This window comes from Orbicella franksi, chromosome 4, assembly GCF_964199315.1.
Source record: "Orbicella franksi chromosome 4, jaOrbFran1.1, whole genome shotgun sequence".
In the NCBI taxonomy this organism is placed as follows: Eukaryota; Metazoa; Cnidaria; class Anthozoa; order Scleractinia; family Merulinidae; genus Orbicella; species Orbicella franksi.
The window spans coordinates 19,607,301-19,623,751 of NC_138148.1; the positions used below are offsets into that span (position 1 = coordinate 19,607,301).

At 38.7% G+C, this 16,451-nt stretch overlaps 1 protein-coding gene and 1 pseudogene across 1 annotated transcript; both read right to left on the reverse strand.

Moving 5' to 3' along the window:
- Positions 1-9,650: 9,650 nt before the first annotated feature.
- Positions 9,651-10,381, reverse strand: LOC145484184 (uncharacterized; annotated as a pseudogene).
- A 7-nt stretch (positions 10,382-10,388) lies between these two features.
- LOC145485598 (uncharacterized) lies at positions 10,389-11,383 on the reverse strand. Its single transcript, XM_081464240.1, has 3 exons — positions 10,906-11,383; positions 10,448-10,854; positions 10,389-10,400 (listed from the first exon to the last, which is right to left on the reverse strand). Exons 1-3 carry the CDS (start codon positions 11,381-11,383, stop codon positions 10,389-10,391), a joined length of 897 nt encoding a protein of 298 aa, XP_081320366.1.
- Positions 11,384-16,451: the final 5,068 nt, after the last annotated feature.

A 16,451-nucleotide genomic window follows, 5' to 3' on the forward strand; every position in this document is an offset into this window, starting at 1 on the left:
CTACAAGGCTAGTAGTGAAATGATCTACGTGCATGGCAGATAATCGTACAGAATAATCTCTGTATATCGCTAAAAGTCTATTCCACAATGTATAGCTTCTGCTTGTTAGAGAAATATTTGCAACCAGAGGCAATTCCATAAATCTTAAACAAACTTTACAAGTGAACTTTACCCTGGAAACTTAAATACGCTTTAAACTTCAGGATAACCAGTGGCTTACCTGTTGTTGTTGACTTGTACCCACGTATGTATCGCTGTTTTCACCAGTTGTATGCCCCCAAAAACTGCTTGAAATCGCACACAGAGAAGAAGGGAAGGTACACTGAATTTTACCCGTTTAAAGTAGAGTGAAAGGACCAACAGATCAATGCAAACTTCTACATTTCACACCTTTCAAAAAGGACGCCAAAAATGGCGCGAGAACCGGGAGAACCTGGTATCTAATGTGGAAAACCGCTGAGCCGTACTTGTTGAAGGTCGGGCACTCAGAATGCTGCTGTAACTCTTTCCTCATTTTGTCACAAGTCGTTTCGATACACATTTAAAGTCGATTTCGTTTCAAAAGTAAACTCGTGGAAAAAAAATCCATTTAAAGTATTTTAACCTTCGTAATATGTTTTGTGATTTCTTTTTCAAACGTGTAGCCAGGTTTTGAAAAAATTCTGACCAACAACTCGAATATGTCTTTGAGTTTATGGAAAACATTTTTTTTTTCTCCTTGTTAAAAGCGTTACAGGTTATGGAATAGATTTCTTCAAGGCAGGGGCCCGTTTCTCGAGAGCCCCGGAAACTTTTCGGGCCCGTTAAGCCATTTTTAGTTCATCTGTATCTAAAAACGGAGAAGTGTATAGGCCTGAAACTTCTTGTATGAAGAGAACCTCTGTTCATGTTAAGAATACGTGAATAAAACAGCTCTGTAATTATAAGCTTCGAGATTTTGCTACGGCTTTCCGGGTACGAAAAGTTTCCGGGCCTTTCGAGAAACGGGCCCCAGGAGCCATGTTCAAAGTCCATTTCCGTGGTGTTTTGCCGTTTTGTTACTTCTCGCGACTTCGTCGCGCTCGTCAGTTTAACGCAACTTTGTCGCTAATTTTATAGAAGTCGACTTGTGGCAAGCCTAGTAGTCGAAAGGCACTTGAATCATTACATGTTCTTTCAGGTTCCTTTTCAGAAATTTACAACCCTTGGCGTAAAGTTTGATCTTTCAGTTTATGGGAAAACATTTTCCCCCTTGTTAAAAGCGTTACAGGTTATCGAATAGATTTCTTCACAGCAGGAGCCATGTTCAAAGTCCATTTCCGTGGTGTTTTGCCGGTTTGTCACTTCTCGCGACTTCGTCGCGCTCGTTTAAAGCAACTTTGTCGCTAATTTTATAGAAGTCAACTTGAGGCAAGCCTAGCAGTCGAAAGGTACTTGAATCATTACATGTCCTTTCAGGTTCCTTTACAGCAATTTACATCCCTTGGCGTAAAGTTTGATCTTTACGGTCACTTTAAACTACCTTTACGGAGCTTTACGGCATTGGCAACTTTACACAGCTTTACGTCACTTAATTAACTCTCCTTAAAGCAGTCAGTTCAGCTTTACGGGACTTAACGCATCTCGTTATGCCTTGTAAATTTGCGATTTCGAGCTCTGTCGGTTATGTCCGTAGGAATCGCGCTCCACTACATTCGTATTGGTTGATATTTTCTCACTACGGCCTTCTTTATACTTTGAGAATGAGATTTCTTCGAGTTGCAAATAACGAGTAACGAAGTTCACTGTCCTATTAATTTTTAGCCGTTCAATAAGGAACCACGAGCTACCATAATGATAATACAATATATTAATATTTATATAAAGCAAATGTTCAAATGCGAGTTTACATGTGTGAAGCGCGCGCTTCCTGATGGTTTCCATTACAAGTAATAAACTAACAGAAAAAAACTGTCCGAGGGAAATTGGATGGCGAATTGATTAATTAATTTTATCATTTGTAGCATAAATATGCAGAGCTAAACCGGTTTAATTATTTTCTCCGTTAAAGAAACCTTTTCAGTCATCATTAAATTACTGATTAATCTTCAGAGTAAGTTTCCTGACAAAAGAGAATTACAAAATAGCCTACCTGATTCCAGTATGCTAACTTCCACACGGTCTTTTGGCCCGACCAGCCACAGCAGAGTACTACTAGGGGCCACATCGGCGGTGAACCACTCCGCTGTTTGCCCGTTGTTGTTGGGCCTTGCTGGTCCTTCGCTCTGCACTGAGTCACGGCTAGTGACTTTAACGTATGTTGTAAGTCTTGAGAAATCCGGAGAGACTTCCGAAGACGTTGAATTGAGGTACTTTCGGCTCCTAGAAACCTGAAAAAGTATGAGATAATCGTGGATGATTGTTAATTCCATTTGCGAAACAAGATAATGCTATTGTGGACAGAATACAGAATTTTCTCTCAGCTGATTCCATGCATGAGCACCCGCGATCACGGAGCCATGACGATGCGATGTTTTCATCAGTTTGTAGAAAAGTTTCCTTGTTCACTGCAAAGACACTAACCTTTCTCTTTTTGAAGATTCGCGGAACACGAACACGATTGTTGCTAAACGCGCAACCCATCTTGCAAAATTGTCCAAATCAGGCGGATAATATATTATGACAAAATAGAAATCCCACGGTACAAAGAAACTTCAGACTTCCCTTCAAAACTATTGTGTGCAAATATGTAGTAGCGCGCGTGTCGGGTGCAGTGTTGCACGAAAGAAGCTGATTGGCTGCCACCTGGCTGCTAGGCTGGGTTTGTTAAAGTTTTTTATAGCCCACGTGTTTGCCAGGGAACCGCCATGGGCGGGCCGGGAGAATGCTTTTGAAATTTGTTCACTGGGGTTGCACTGGATCATCCAATAAAAAGTGACGTCACAACCGGTTTACACGGTGCATGCCGCGCAGCTCGTTTCACGAGGCGAAAAAATGGCGTTTTGATTGGGGAAGATTTTCTTCTATTTGCAAACTATCAGGTCCGTGTCCTTCCATAATGAGGATAGAAATATGTTGCAGGCACATTTCTTCGACTTTTGAAGCAAAACTGTAGGCAAAAGAGAACAGTTTAGTATTGTTCTGAAGGAAAACAACGGAGAGCCTTCTGTCATCGAATGGCGGATTTTACACATATTCAAAACTGGTGTTGTTCCGACTTTTGGTTCTTATTGTTCGTGATTCGGTAATAACACTAAGTGCAATAGCCTATAATGTTAAAAACAACCTGGCGGAAGTATTGCTGGCCATAGTTTGCACTGTGTACAACGGGAACATATTTAACAGCAGCCGTTTTTTTCTGAAAGTGAACACAGTTGAAGTTCTGTATCCACATGCGTGTGGTGGAAAGGACATGCTGATTCGTAGACTCAAGGTTAGTATCCTATTTCCGTATCTCTTGTTGAATACGGTTTTTCTCCGTAAGAAGTAAGCAATGTTGAGAGTTAGAGGCGAGCTTTAGGGATATCAGATTTCCCCGAAGAGATCAACAAAGGGGTGAAGCAGTCCCCCACCAAATTTTTCTGGGAGTATCCCCCCCGGGTACTGTGAAGTTGTTCATTAATTAATAAATGCTGGACAGAATTCAAATTTTATTTAGTGGTTAACTGTACATTCCTCTGTATTGTCTGAACTGCAATGCTGGCCTGGGGATCAACTTCTTTGGGCAGTTCCAAAAGAGGGAGGTTGGCCTGTTTAGGGTTAGCTTTCGATGGTATGGTATATCCTTAGCCCTTAACTTTACCCCCGCTTTTGACAGGTACCCACTTCTACTGTGGCCTGGGGTGGCGGTACTCCCTTGTATGCACTATAGGGGTATGTGTGGCGCCAAAAGGTATGGTTTTTCAGCCGTTTTGGTCATGAATAGGGTATCAGTTTTGGCCATTTTGGCCTTGAACAGGGTATGGGTTTTGTACTCTAGTCTTGAATTGGGTAATGTTGTTTAGAAGAAGCTACTTTTTCATCATTATTGATAAGACCATAAACAAAAGGCCTTCAAAAATTATGTTTAGGGCAACTGTGTCAGCTACAATGATGGTAAATGGGTTATCACATTTTTGAGTTATTTTTTTGTAAAAAAAATACCTCTTAGTCGGCGTGTCGCGTATGTTATGGACGGGTCAATGGGTGAGTGAGTGAGTGAGTGAGAGATGTATGTATGTCACACCAATCAGATTGGATCTACTATGAACAGCCAATCAAATTTCTTGTTGTAAAGGTAAATGGTACGTGAGAAACACAAGGTATGTATAAACACAAGGACTTTGGTAATTGAAAAATAAAGAGTGACGTGTATGTTGCCGGTTTGTGATTTTTAGTCTGGTTTGGAGGGGAGTGTGACAGTTACATACGTACATTGGGTTGTTTTAGAGTGCATAATTTTCAGTGTAATGGTGGCTAGTTATGAATGAGATGAGTCTTGAGTTTTGAAGCAGTTCATGAGTAGTAGGCAAATGGCACGAGATATTTTTATTTTTAATTACAACAGGTAACTTGATACTTTTGTTTTTCACAAGGAGTAAATTCAATTAGAGGTCACGAATCGTCGGTTCTAGTTCTTAGGACATGTTTTAGAGAAGACGAGACTATTTAGATTTGAAGCAGTTCTAACGTTTACAATAGTAAGTGCAGGTAACGATTGTTTTGTTCTTATTGCATGCAAATATAACGAGATATTTTTATTTTTTAGTTACAATGGGTAATTTGACACTCTTGTTTTTCACAAGGTAGTAAATTCAATTAGAGCTGACGAATCGTCGCCACTTGTTCCCACGAGATGTTTGCTATTTTTAGTTACAAATGGTAACTTGACACTTTTGTTTTTCATATGGGAGTAAATTCAATTAGAGCTTACAAGTTATCGGCTATTGTTCCCAGGATATTAAACAAAAAAGAAGCTAGCTTTCCTTTCTAAAGTGTTTTTATGTCTTTGCAGTAGCAGTTTAATATTTTTATTTGATGGGCATTTTATGACATTCTTTTCAGTCCGATATTTTTAAAGGTAAAAAGTATGAAATCTGTTCAAATGTTCTTTGAAGACTGTGTGGCACCAAGTTAAAGTGCAATTTAATTAAATCAGACTTTCAACGTGTCAGAGAGGTTTTTTTCTCTTTCTTTAAATTTTCGGTGAAGTAGTGTTGTTGCATTGTGTTGTGTAAAAAGGGTAAACTTACTACTCGTATAAAATGCGAAAAATTCTCTTAACTTGAGTATTTTTGAGCAAAAATTCCTCTTGAGCACTGGAAGAGCTCCCGAGGGGGTACTCCCGGAAAAATTGGTTGAGGGTGTGCGGCCCACTTCCCAAAACCCTTACCCTATTTATGACCAAAATCTGCAATATTCCTTACCCTATTTATGACCTGACCAAAAATTCGAAACCCTATTTACGACCTGACCCTCAAATCAAAACCCTCTTTCAGACCTGCGTAATAATTAGCTCCCTAGTTCAAACCAATGTTAAATTACCGTAAACATATAAATTTGTGAAGGGCTTTTGTTAATTTTCTTTTTGATAATGATGAAAAAGTGGCTTCTTCTTAAAGCATACCCATATCAAGGCTAGAATGCAAAAACCGTACCCTGTTTATGACCAAAATGGCCAAAATCAGCTAAAATCGATACCCTATTTATGACCAAAACGGCTGAAAAACCACACCCTCCAGGGCCGCACAGACCTATATAGCCCATATAAGGGAGTCCCCTCCCCCCCCCCCCCCAGAAGAAGGGCTACGTGATCGGTGAGTGAGGGAGTTATGCATGTGCACGTGTCAGACCAATCACAGTGTGGGTTGTATCAAAGAACGAATAAAATTGCCTGTTAGAAAATAAGATGGTATCTACATTAATCTGGAGACGTGTCAGATTACTGTAGTTTGTTCAGTCAAACATTTTATGGCTCACTATTTAGTTATCTTACCATCACCGATCTAACATCGTATGTACATCATAAACTCCCAGTTTCTTTCTTGCTGTGCATTGCAACCAAAAAACTTGTCAAATCAACCAAATTATTACTGTAAACAGTTCCACGAATGCTCCTATCTCCGAGACTTATAGTTCACAAAAAAATAACTCTTGCACGCCTTGCGTGCCTATGTTGGTCTGGTCGTAAATAAGGTAGGGAGAATGGCAGATTTTGGTGATAAATAGGGTAAGGGTTTTGGGAAGCTGACCGCACTCCCCGACCAAATTTTTCTGGGAGTACCCCTCCCCCCTCCCCCCCCCCCCGGGTACTATGAAGTGGTTCATAACTACATGTAAATGCTGGACAGAATTCATATTTTATCCTGTAAGTGGCTTTAAGCTATGGAGGCCCGTTCTGGTCAAAATTGTAGTAATAAAATTGCCCCACAAGTCAGTTTTTTCAGTCACTGTTTTACTTTTTATGAGCTTGCTGTGTATTTTCATTGGCGGTACAAATTTCTTTTTTTAGGTGATTGCTTATTTTTTTAGCAGCCTGAATTATTTTAATTTAGTCAGGTTACATTTTTGGTGGGTACTACGAATGAATTTTTTCACTCGTACTGCAAATTATTTTTGACTGGTACTGCGAATTATTTTTTACTTGTGGTACTGAGAATTATTTTTTCATTGGCGCTGACAATTATTTTTCAAGGTATTGTGAATTTATTATTTGGCCTACAATACATTGCAGGCTTGCGATTGAGGGGGACTGGCTCGAGTGTTTTGACTTACTAGGCGGCCATTTTGAAAATTGTGCGAGTGCTATCCAAAAGAATGCCAAGGTGAAACATTGTCAGAGAGAGAAACGAAAGAGGTTTTCACCTTTTCTTACAAAATTTGAAAGGAGTCATTGGTGTGTGCGCAAGTGATGAGGTTTTCTGGACCGAAGATTTAATAGAAGAGACTACGCAGCGGCTGCAAGACTTGTACACAACTGTAACCCTTATTGAGCATGACATGACTTCCCAAATGAGCGATCCCCTTCTTGAACATGTGCGTCATTTGAAGAGCAATGTGCAATCTCTTCAAAGACTTCTCGTGTCTTGTGAAACTACTGCATCAAGTGCAGAGAATTCTGTTTCATTTTGTCCTCAACCAAGTCCAAGGATGGAGGGTCAAGGACCTGGAAGACCGGCCTTGAACATAACGAAAGAACAAATAGAATATTTGCATTCTATACATTTTTCATGGGAAAAAATAGCCCAGTTGCTTCACATAAGTGTATCAACGCTTCAAAGAAGACGAAGGGTGTTAGGTATAAGTGATAATTTTGAACAATATTCAGACATATCTGATGACGAGTTTGATCAAATCTACAAAGAAATAACTGCAGCTGATACAAATGTCAGCAATGGTGGATTTCTCACACCAAATATTGGTAGGAGACGATTTATTGGAGCCTTGAAGAGTAGAGGGTTGCGAGTTCAACGCTGGAGGGTGAGCAACTGTTTACGACGGTTAGACCCTGTAGGCACTGCTTTAAGGTGGCAGTTGGTAATTTATTGTTGAAAGTATAATGTTCCAACACCCAACTCGCTGTGGCACTTTGACTCGGCCCACAAGCTTATCCGTTGGAAACTTATAGTCCATGTTTGTATAGATGGCTTTTCACGTTTGATTACCCATTGCAGGTGCTGTGACAATAACAAAGCTGAGACTGTATTAAGACTTTTTGAGGAGAGCACAAAAACCTATGGGTTGCCATCAAGAGCAAGATGTGATTATGGGATGGAGAATGTTCTTGTTGCCCAGTTCATGTTGGAAAGAAGAGGCTTAGACAGGGGAAGTATTATCACAGGATCATCTGTTCACAATTGCCGGGTAGAAAGAGCTCACAGGGATGTTTATGCTGGCGTCCTGTGTTTTTATGTAAAGTTATTTGACGAAATGGAAAAAACTGGTATTCTTGACCCTTTAAATGAACTGCATCTGTTTTGTCTTCATTACATATACTTACCAAAAATCAATAAATCTCTTGAAGAATTTGTTGATCAAATGAATCAAAGGCCAGTGTCAACAAAGCATAATATGTCTCCTCTCCAGCTGTGGACGAGTGGCATGCTGCAAAACATGAATTCTCAACACACTGCACTTACTTTAGATGAAATGGAACAGTATGGTGTTGACCCTGATGAATCAGTTACAGTGAGCGATGAAGACTACCAGGTACACATTGATCCACCAACCTTTGTGCTCACAGAAGAGCAAAGGATGCAACTGCCAGATCCCTTTCAAAATGACCATAATCAAGGTCGGAACAATTACCTTAACAGTGTCGAGCTCATGACATTATTCCTTTTCAACGAGGAAGAAACTTAAGAATAGAAGTCACTGATGGAAAACCCTGTTGATGTGAGCTTTTATGTCTGCTTGCAATTTTGAAAACTAGGATTTCTGTGTCAAATAATAAAAAACTCCATTTGTTACTGCTTTTTGGAGGAAAGATTTGAACTCAACCTAGATTTTGACTAGACCTTAGAGGAGGTAAAGTGCATTACCCTAAGTGCACTGAGTCAGGTTATTACAAAACAGTCATTTTGTGTCCTTGGGACACTTTGCAAAATTGTATCCCATGATGAACAGAGGGAGAAGTCAGATGTATAAGAGTCACAATAGAAAACCTACTTTGAAAGATTAAAAAATCATCTTGTTAACACCCACACCCACACCCTCCACCTCCCCTCAAAACAACTTGGCTTTTGTACCCATTTTACAGTCACCATTCCATGTTTTCTAATGACAGGTCTGTAGTTCTTCATTCAAAGTGCACTCAATAGCTCCCACTTTCATTTTTCATTAACATTAAGAGTGGTAATGACCTGGATAAGTTGTTACACAGTTGCCTCTTTTATCTTCTTTCTCACTGATTCTTTTGTTTGTTTGTTTGCCACAAAAAAAACCCACACCAATGAACTAAAGTAGTGAACACCATCAGAATACGAGAATTGAAACCATTCAGGAATACATTTTACAGTTCATCAGCCTGAGTTCTATAGCCTATTCCCTGTACTAAGAGTGGGTATTTCTCCCATATAAAGAATTTCCCTGAAAAAAGAGAAAAATGATACTTGGGTTGATAACATAAACATTTTATTAAAGGAAAGTAATGACAAAGTTAAGTAACAAATACCAGGTTAATGAAAGTAAACTTTTGCTACCTCTTCCCATAGCTGTCACTAAAGTATTGAGGTACATGTATCAATAAGGCTGGAGAAAACACAATTTAGAGATCTCACTTGAATACATACAAAACTGATGCAAAGCACCATTACTAAACCCAACCAGTTGCAAAAGCTAAGTTGTTGAAATGGAAACCCAAGAATGAGGAATATCCTAGATTGAAAACCTTTTTCTGCCAGTTAACTGAAAACTGTTCAAACTCAACATGGCCTGGTGTCATGAATATTATCATTGTTTAACATGGCCACTGAAACATTTGTGATTAACAACATCATGTTCAAGGGACAGATTTCTTTCAGTCGAACTTGACTTCAAGGTTCAAGTTGTTGTAATGTAAAAACCTTCAAAACAAACTGTCACCTTTCTATAAATTAACTCTTGACAAAGCATAAGTTTCAATTCAAACTTGTAATCCTCATTTCTGAAAAGAGCCCTTTGGTAACAGATAAAATAATGCTTAACTCTACAATAACATTATTGGAATCTGTTAATTAAATAATTCCAAAGTATGTGCTACCAAAAGCATAGTCATACAGATTAAAGAGTATGTCATCTGAAGGAAGACTGACTGTGCTGCTTGGAGATGGGAGATGCAACGTATTAGTGCAAGTGCTTGAAGTAGGGAGGAAGCTCCCACTGCTGGATACAAATCTGATCTGCGGGGAAATGGAAAACCCCAATGCTGGCTCCTCATCTGCGCCACAAACAAATTGCAAAATGTGATTAAGGGTTAGGGTGGTGGATCCAGTAACCCTTCTCCCTGAAGCAACTTCTTTCACGTATTTGTAAAATGCGGCATGTACTTCTTTTTCATACCTCTTAGTATTGGAACCCTCCTCTGCAAACTTTGGTTCCAACAAATGGACAAGATTCCTCACATTGAGTTTACTAGAAGAGGGCCTGAAAAGGTATAAAAAAAAGGAAGCTTTACCATCAGTTGCAGGACTCCAACTTTACGTAAACCATTTCGTAGGTTGACAATGCAGGGGGAATGCTCAGATGAATCATCAATAAGTTCTTGAAGTTGTTCCTCAGACAGAAAGCTGGGAATTTTCCCATTTTGTAGAACACTTAATCCCATTATTATACCAGATGTATAGTAACGTTCTGCAAAGTCCTCGATGAGTCCACTGTCAAACAATTTTTCTTTGATTTCTTTGAGAACTAACCTGAAAAACTCTTTTCTAGGTCCCCCCAAGTCCTGAGCTCCCTCTCCCATAAAATTTACCTTAAGTGGCAGCCTTAAGTTGTCAATTAATGCTACTTCAGCTAATGCATCTTGGAAAACATGGTCCCTATCTATTATTATAAAGTTGGTCTTTCCTTTTAGTTCTGTTGAGGGGTCAACTATGTCCAACTGCCTTCCATCTAAAATGTGTTCTTGGGCTTTCTTCAGGATGGCAACTGGATTTTGAAATCCCTTACATTCATCAATAATATTGACAGTAATGTTATCAATGATTCTCAAATAGTCAGCCTCACTGAGAGGCTCTCCATTATCTACAGGTTGTTCCTTATTAGCCGCAGGTTGTACTACATGTTCTCCATTGCCTCCCTCTTGATCATCTACAGTTATGGCTGCATGTTGTTCTCCACTATCTTGCTCTTCATCATCTGCAGATTCGACTGCATGTGCCTGTTCCTCTGCATGTTCCTCTGCATGTTCCTCTTCCTTATGTCTACTTGTATTTGGCCCTTCACAGTTCATAGATTGCACCTCATCTTGTACAATGATGCTCTCTTAATTTACTTCTGACATGAAATCATCCATACTCCTTTGAATACCACTGTCCACCTCATCAGGGTCATCTTCGACCAGTAAACGCACATACACAGCACCTGTAGAGGCAATGCTCTTCAGCAAAATGTTTCCATTGATCCTCACGCCTGAAGCCAATGTCAGTTTCACTAGCACTCCAGAGATATTCTTCACGAATTCGAACTCAATGTATTTGCATTCCTCTGGAAACTGTGCTTTCACTTTATTGTAAAGGGTTTTTTCATTCCACCCTTTGTCAATTGTAACTCCACTTATAACACGATTTCTACGCTGGAGACTGACCTTTTCCTGGCGAGTTGTTGGTGTTTTTTCACACTGTAAACCCACAATAATAATGTCTTTGATGGCCAACTCATTCGATGGACGGCCAACCCTTTGTGTCGAATTAGAGCGGCCTCTACCGCTCGAAGTAGGAGCAGAACTACGATGAGTTGTTCCTTGCATACTCAGAATCTTCGGTGCAGTTCACTTACCAAACTTCCTTAACTTCTAGAAGAAGATCCCGATTCTGATCCTGACGGAAGGGCACTAGAAGCAGAACCAGATGATAATGGACTCGAAGAGGAAGAACTTCGCTGATTACTTGCTGCCGCAGTGTGAGTGGAGTTCACTAGCTGAGAAATTCGACTGATTTCTGTTATAGCATTATTGGCTATCTCGCGTATCTGCCGTTGAACAGATTTATCCATCTCCAAATATTTTCCATACAATCAAAAGATGAAACCTTAAAGATGGCACGAAGAAATCGAGCGGGAAAGTACTCGAGCCAGTCCCCCTCAAATCACAAGTCCACAATGTATTGTAGGCCAAATAATAAATTCACGATACCTTGAAAAATAATTGTCAGCGCCAATGAAAAAATAATTCTCAGTACCACAAGTAAAAAATAATTCGCAGTACCAGTCAAAAATAATTTGCAGTACGAGTGAAAAAATTCATTCGTAGTACCCACCAAAAATGTAACCTGACTAAATTAAAATAATTCAGGCTGCTAAAAAAAATAAGCAATCACCTCAAAAAAGAAATTTGTACTGCCGATGAAAATACACAGCAAGCTCATAAAAAGTAAAACAATGACTGAAAAAACTGACTTGTGGGGCAATTTTATTACTACAATTTCGACCAGAACGGGCCTCCATATTAAGCTGTAAATTATTATCTATTAATAATGGTAATAGGACTGAGTGGAGTCATATTCGGTCTGTAATCATACGAGTGATTAACAAAATCGGACGACCGTGAAGCGGGAGTCCGATTTGTTAATCACGAGTATGATTACAGACTGAATTGGATGACACAATGTCCTGTTACCAATTAATCACAACTATGACAAAATTCGAGAAACAAACAAACCATCGATTGAGTGCTGAACAATTTTAAAACATTGTTATGAATGCTGAAAAACACAACAGTTTACTCAAAAAAGTGCACCGCAACAGCACGCGCAAAATGACGCGTACTGTCCAATTACAAGCATGACGTGTACACTGTCCAATTAATGTTCAAATCGGGCTGCTGATAGTCAATCATGTTCGAGAATTTGTTTTAGTTTTGATTAATAATAAAATAGAGGACATCTTCTGTGTTTCTATTCAACAATACTATAAGGTCAAGAATTCTTTAAGGTGATAGTTTCAGGCTCTATCAACTGTATTATGACCTGATGGGAATCTTAAGCTAGCAATTCAATAATATTGTTGAGTAGAATTGCAATTAAATTTCTTCAAACCATGATTTACCATTGTTTCTTTATCAAACTTCATACTTAGGTGCAATGATACAAATTTATCAACAATTCTCATACTTGTAGTCATAATTAGTTAATTTGACTATTTTGAGATTTTAAAGTTATGTTCTATATATCAAATTGACTCAACAAGAGATGCTGTGGGAACACAGGCCACTGGTGATTGTTTTCACAGCTTTTTTAGTTCTTCCAAAGATCTGTTTACAACACCTCATCTTCTGTTAATCTGGTGGGGATACAATGTAGCTCTGTAGCAATGGGCCCCTTCATTACTTGATCAATGTTTAAATGGCATCTACCTTCCATCTTGGAAAGAAAGGATGAAAAATGACTGTCTCAAACACATGCATCAATTAATTCACAAAGGTCAGTTGTGATTGCTCCATTGTGGGTGAGCTGAGAATTCTAGCTTGGTTTGATCTTAAAGTGATTGTTTGCCATTAATTTCCCCAAGCATTCAGCTGAATTTGACCCTGCATGACTCTTCATAACCCTTATTGAATAATCAAATTTGCAATATCCCTCTTTGTTTGAGTTCCCTCAGTCATTCAATCACAGTGGGTTTTGCTGAGTTAATTTTCTCTTCTTTGTAAATTGATATTTCTGCTTTAAATTCTAAATCTAGGCATCATGTGACACTCGCCATGCCAAGAGTTGTCCCGGTTAGCCAAGCCAAAGTGTTTATATAAAGAAAAGTTGTCCTGCCTGTCAGGGTGCCAAGGCGTGACATGAGCCAAGGCTAGACAACTTGCCCACCCCTGTTGTCTCACAGGTGAGACAGGTTCGTGATCCTAAATGTAAACGGTTGGTTGAATTTTCAAAGAAATAAGTGAAAAGTTAGCTTGGCCAGGGGAACACAGGAGAAGGGTTGTCTTGGGTACCCAAGACCATATAAATGGGCCCTTCTATAAATGGGCCCTAAGGCCATTCTATTTTATTTCCACACTCCCTCTTCCTCTGTTGACATGAGCTTTAGACAGGGCTATGAAAAAGTTATTTCTGCACTTTTATCTTTTCTGTTTGGTGGTAAATATTGACTTATTTAGTGAGTGTGGCTTGGGGGAGGGGGTGTGGATATAAAATGGAATATCTCTAGTTAGCTCTGGGCCCAATTTGTGTGTTGTCCAACTGATTATCCAAACTATACTTTCCAAAATCCTTGTGGGTAGGTGTTTGAGAGGATCATCTTATATGTTCATCACTACAGTGGAACCTTATGGCCACCCCATTCACATAACCACCTTGTTATTATGGCCACTTTATTCTGGCTTGAACAAAAGCTCAGTCAGTCGGTCATTTTCTTATTTAAAGAACCCCTATAACGACACTGTTAATGTGGTCAGATTTTTGTGGCCCATTGGCAACCACATTAACAGAGTTCCACTGTAATTTAAAATTGTCAGTGTTGGTTGTTTTTAGAATATTTGTACCTCATAGAGTAGAAAATGAATTTGAGCTATTACCCACAAAACAAAATTCTGGATCGTACATTTTAGGAGATCAGGCATTACTTTGATAGTGAAGTCCCGTAACTCTATTATTTGGAGATTGGTTATCCCCTATCCCTGAAATTACCAAGGCTGATATCTCCATTGTCATGGCATCAAAGCCATAATATTTTGACACCTACTGTATCAAACACAGTTTCCTTAAGCAGTAACAAGAGTCTTGCTTTGGTAAACCAAAATAGTACTTGCTGCCAGTTATTTTATTAAAGTATAACCCTTCCAGAAGCCTTCACAAAGTAATATCAGTTGCTAACAATTTTTTTGTGGCTAATTTAAATTTTGTAATAAATCATACTGAACTGGCCCAGGTTTAATATACATTTTGTTGCATTTCACTCACATGTTTTTAGTTAAAGGGAGAAGGTCACTCCAAAAAGCTTACTTTTTTTGTTTTCACTCATTAAGCAAGTGAATATTCAGCTTTTCCACTCACCAAAGGTTCAGCCTCTGAAGTGCCTGCTATCCTTAAGAACTTCATCTCGGAATTAAGAAGCAACTTCGGAGGCCACCATTTTGCAACTGTCTTGGCAGCCAGGCTGTGTTCATGTGACTTCATTCTGTCCAACTCAAAATTGGTGGGAAGGAGAAGAACCTGCAACTGACTTGGTATCTGACACAAGGTCAGCAAAATCTATTTTTTTCCAATCGATTATCCTCTTCACTATCTTCAATGCTATTATTTTGGGACAGTGCTTAAAGTGCTATTATGATGAAATTTGCAGATGTCCTCCATAATATGAGCATAACAGCTTTGTTACCATGGCAACATACTGGGTTTCAACGTTCCCTGATATAGGCTTTTCTGACCACCTTTGGCTTTCCATTTTGATATTTGCCAATGGTGCCTCATCAGCACGATCCAGGAAGCATATTAATATGCAAGGTTGAAGTTGTAGCCTCGTTTAACATTTTTCAAGCTGAAAATCACTGAATTAGTGAAATCATGTTAGAGGGGACTGGAAAAGAGTGAGTTGTCATGGGAAAATACAGGCTGTATATAATTTTTATAGCCATAGGTATGTTTCCTGTAGTTTTAACTATAAGCCTATCAACCTGATGTAATATTGGGTTGAGTGTATGACAACATCAGTCACCTCATTTGCATATTTATATTTTTCAAACTGAAATATCTCTGGAACTGTTGCACATATTTGCAAAAGGTAAACTGCATTTTAAATCTTTGGTGGAATTCTATGTGATACACCTGAAAATTCTGACTCAAGGGGTAAAACTTTAATGATAGAAGCATTTTAAAGCATTGAGTTGAATTTATGCTGTTGGCAAAATTTTACTGTAAGGTGTCGAAAAGAATTTGGAGGGGAATTTGGTGTGGTTATTGACTTGACAGAAGTTGGTTTTGTTATTATTGTCATTATCTTCTATATTTTTGAGGCAGAGTGGTTGTTGGCAAAAGCAAAACTGGCAATATCCTCACTGACCTGTGTTTAGATGTTTTTAGGTTTTTGTCTCTGACAATGAAGGTCAATTTAAGTAGTTACACTGTCTTTACAATAGCACATGTGGATATTAATAGTAAAGTTATATTTCAATATCCTCAAACTAAAATTATAGTAATTTTATGGCTCAATTTCTACCTGCTTTAATTTGTTTAAACCAGTAATTTTGTTAAACCAAGTTAATTTTATCAAAGGGGATTAGGGGGAATCTGAGAGCAACAATAAATTAGACCAACAAATATAAGGAAATTTGCAATGATTGCTCTCATGGCCTAGTGGAGATGAAGTGGACCAAAAAGTCAGAGATCTGATGTTTGAATCTAGGTCTGTCTGTACAAAATACAAAAAGATTGTATTGTAGTATAGGAGTATTATGGTAAGTTATGTTGGGGGTTGATATGGGATCCTGGCTGTACTGTTGTAGGGTAGGAATAGGGACTGAGGGGTGGGTGGTGTGCTTGTGATCCTTTTTAAAAACAACTCTGAAAGTGAAAACAAACTGATTTGAAAAATTTACAGCACAGGTAAAAGTTATACATTGTATCTTGTTTTTTTTATAGGTGGTAAATGAGCAAATACCCACAAGAGACCTGTCCAAGTGTGATTTTTTTTACTGATAATGGAAATCATAATAAAGATAGAAAGCCACCTTGGTGGGATTTCTTCCTTGACAGTGAAGTGCAACCTAACCAAAAGTTGCATTCTGTAAGAGGTTTACAAAAATTAAATGGAAAATTAAACTACACCAGTTTGCATTAATTTTGTAAGTACTCCTCTCTCCAAAATATATTTGGCATGCT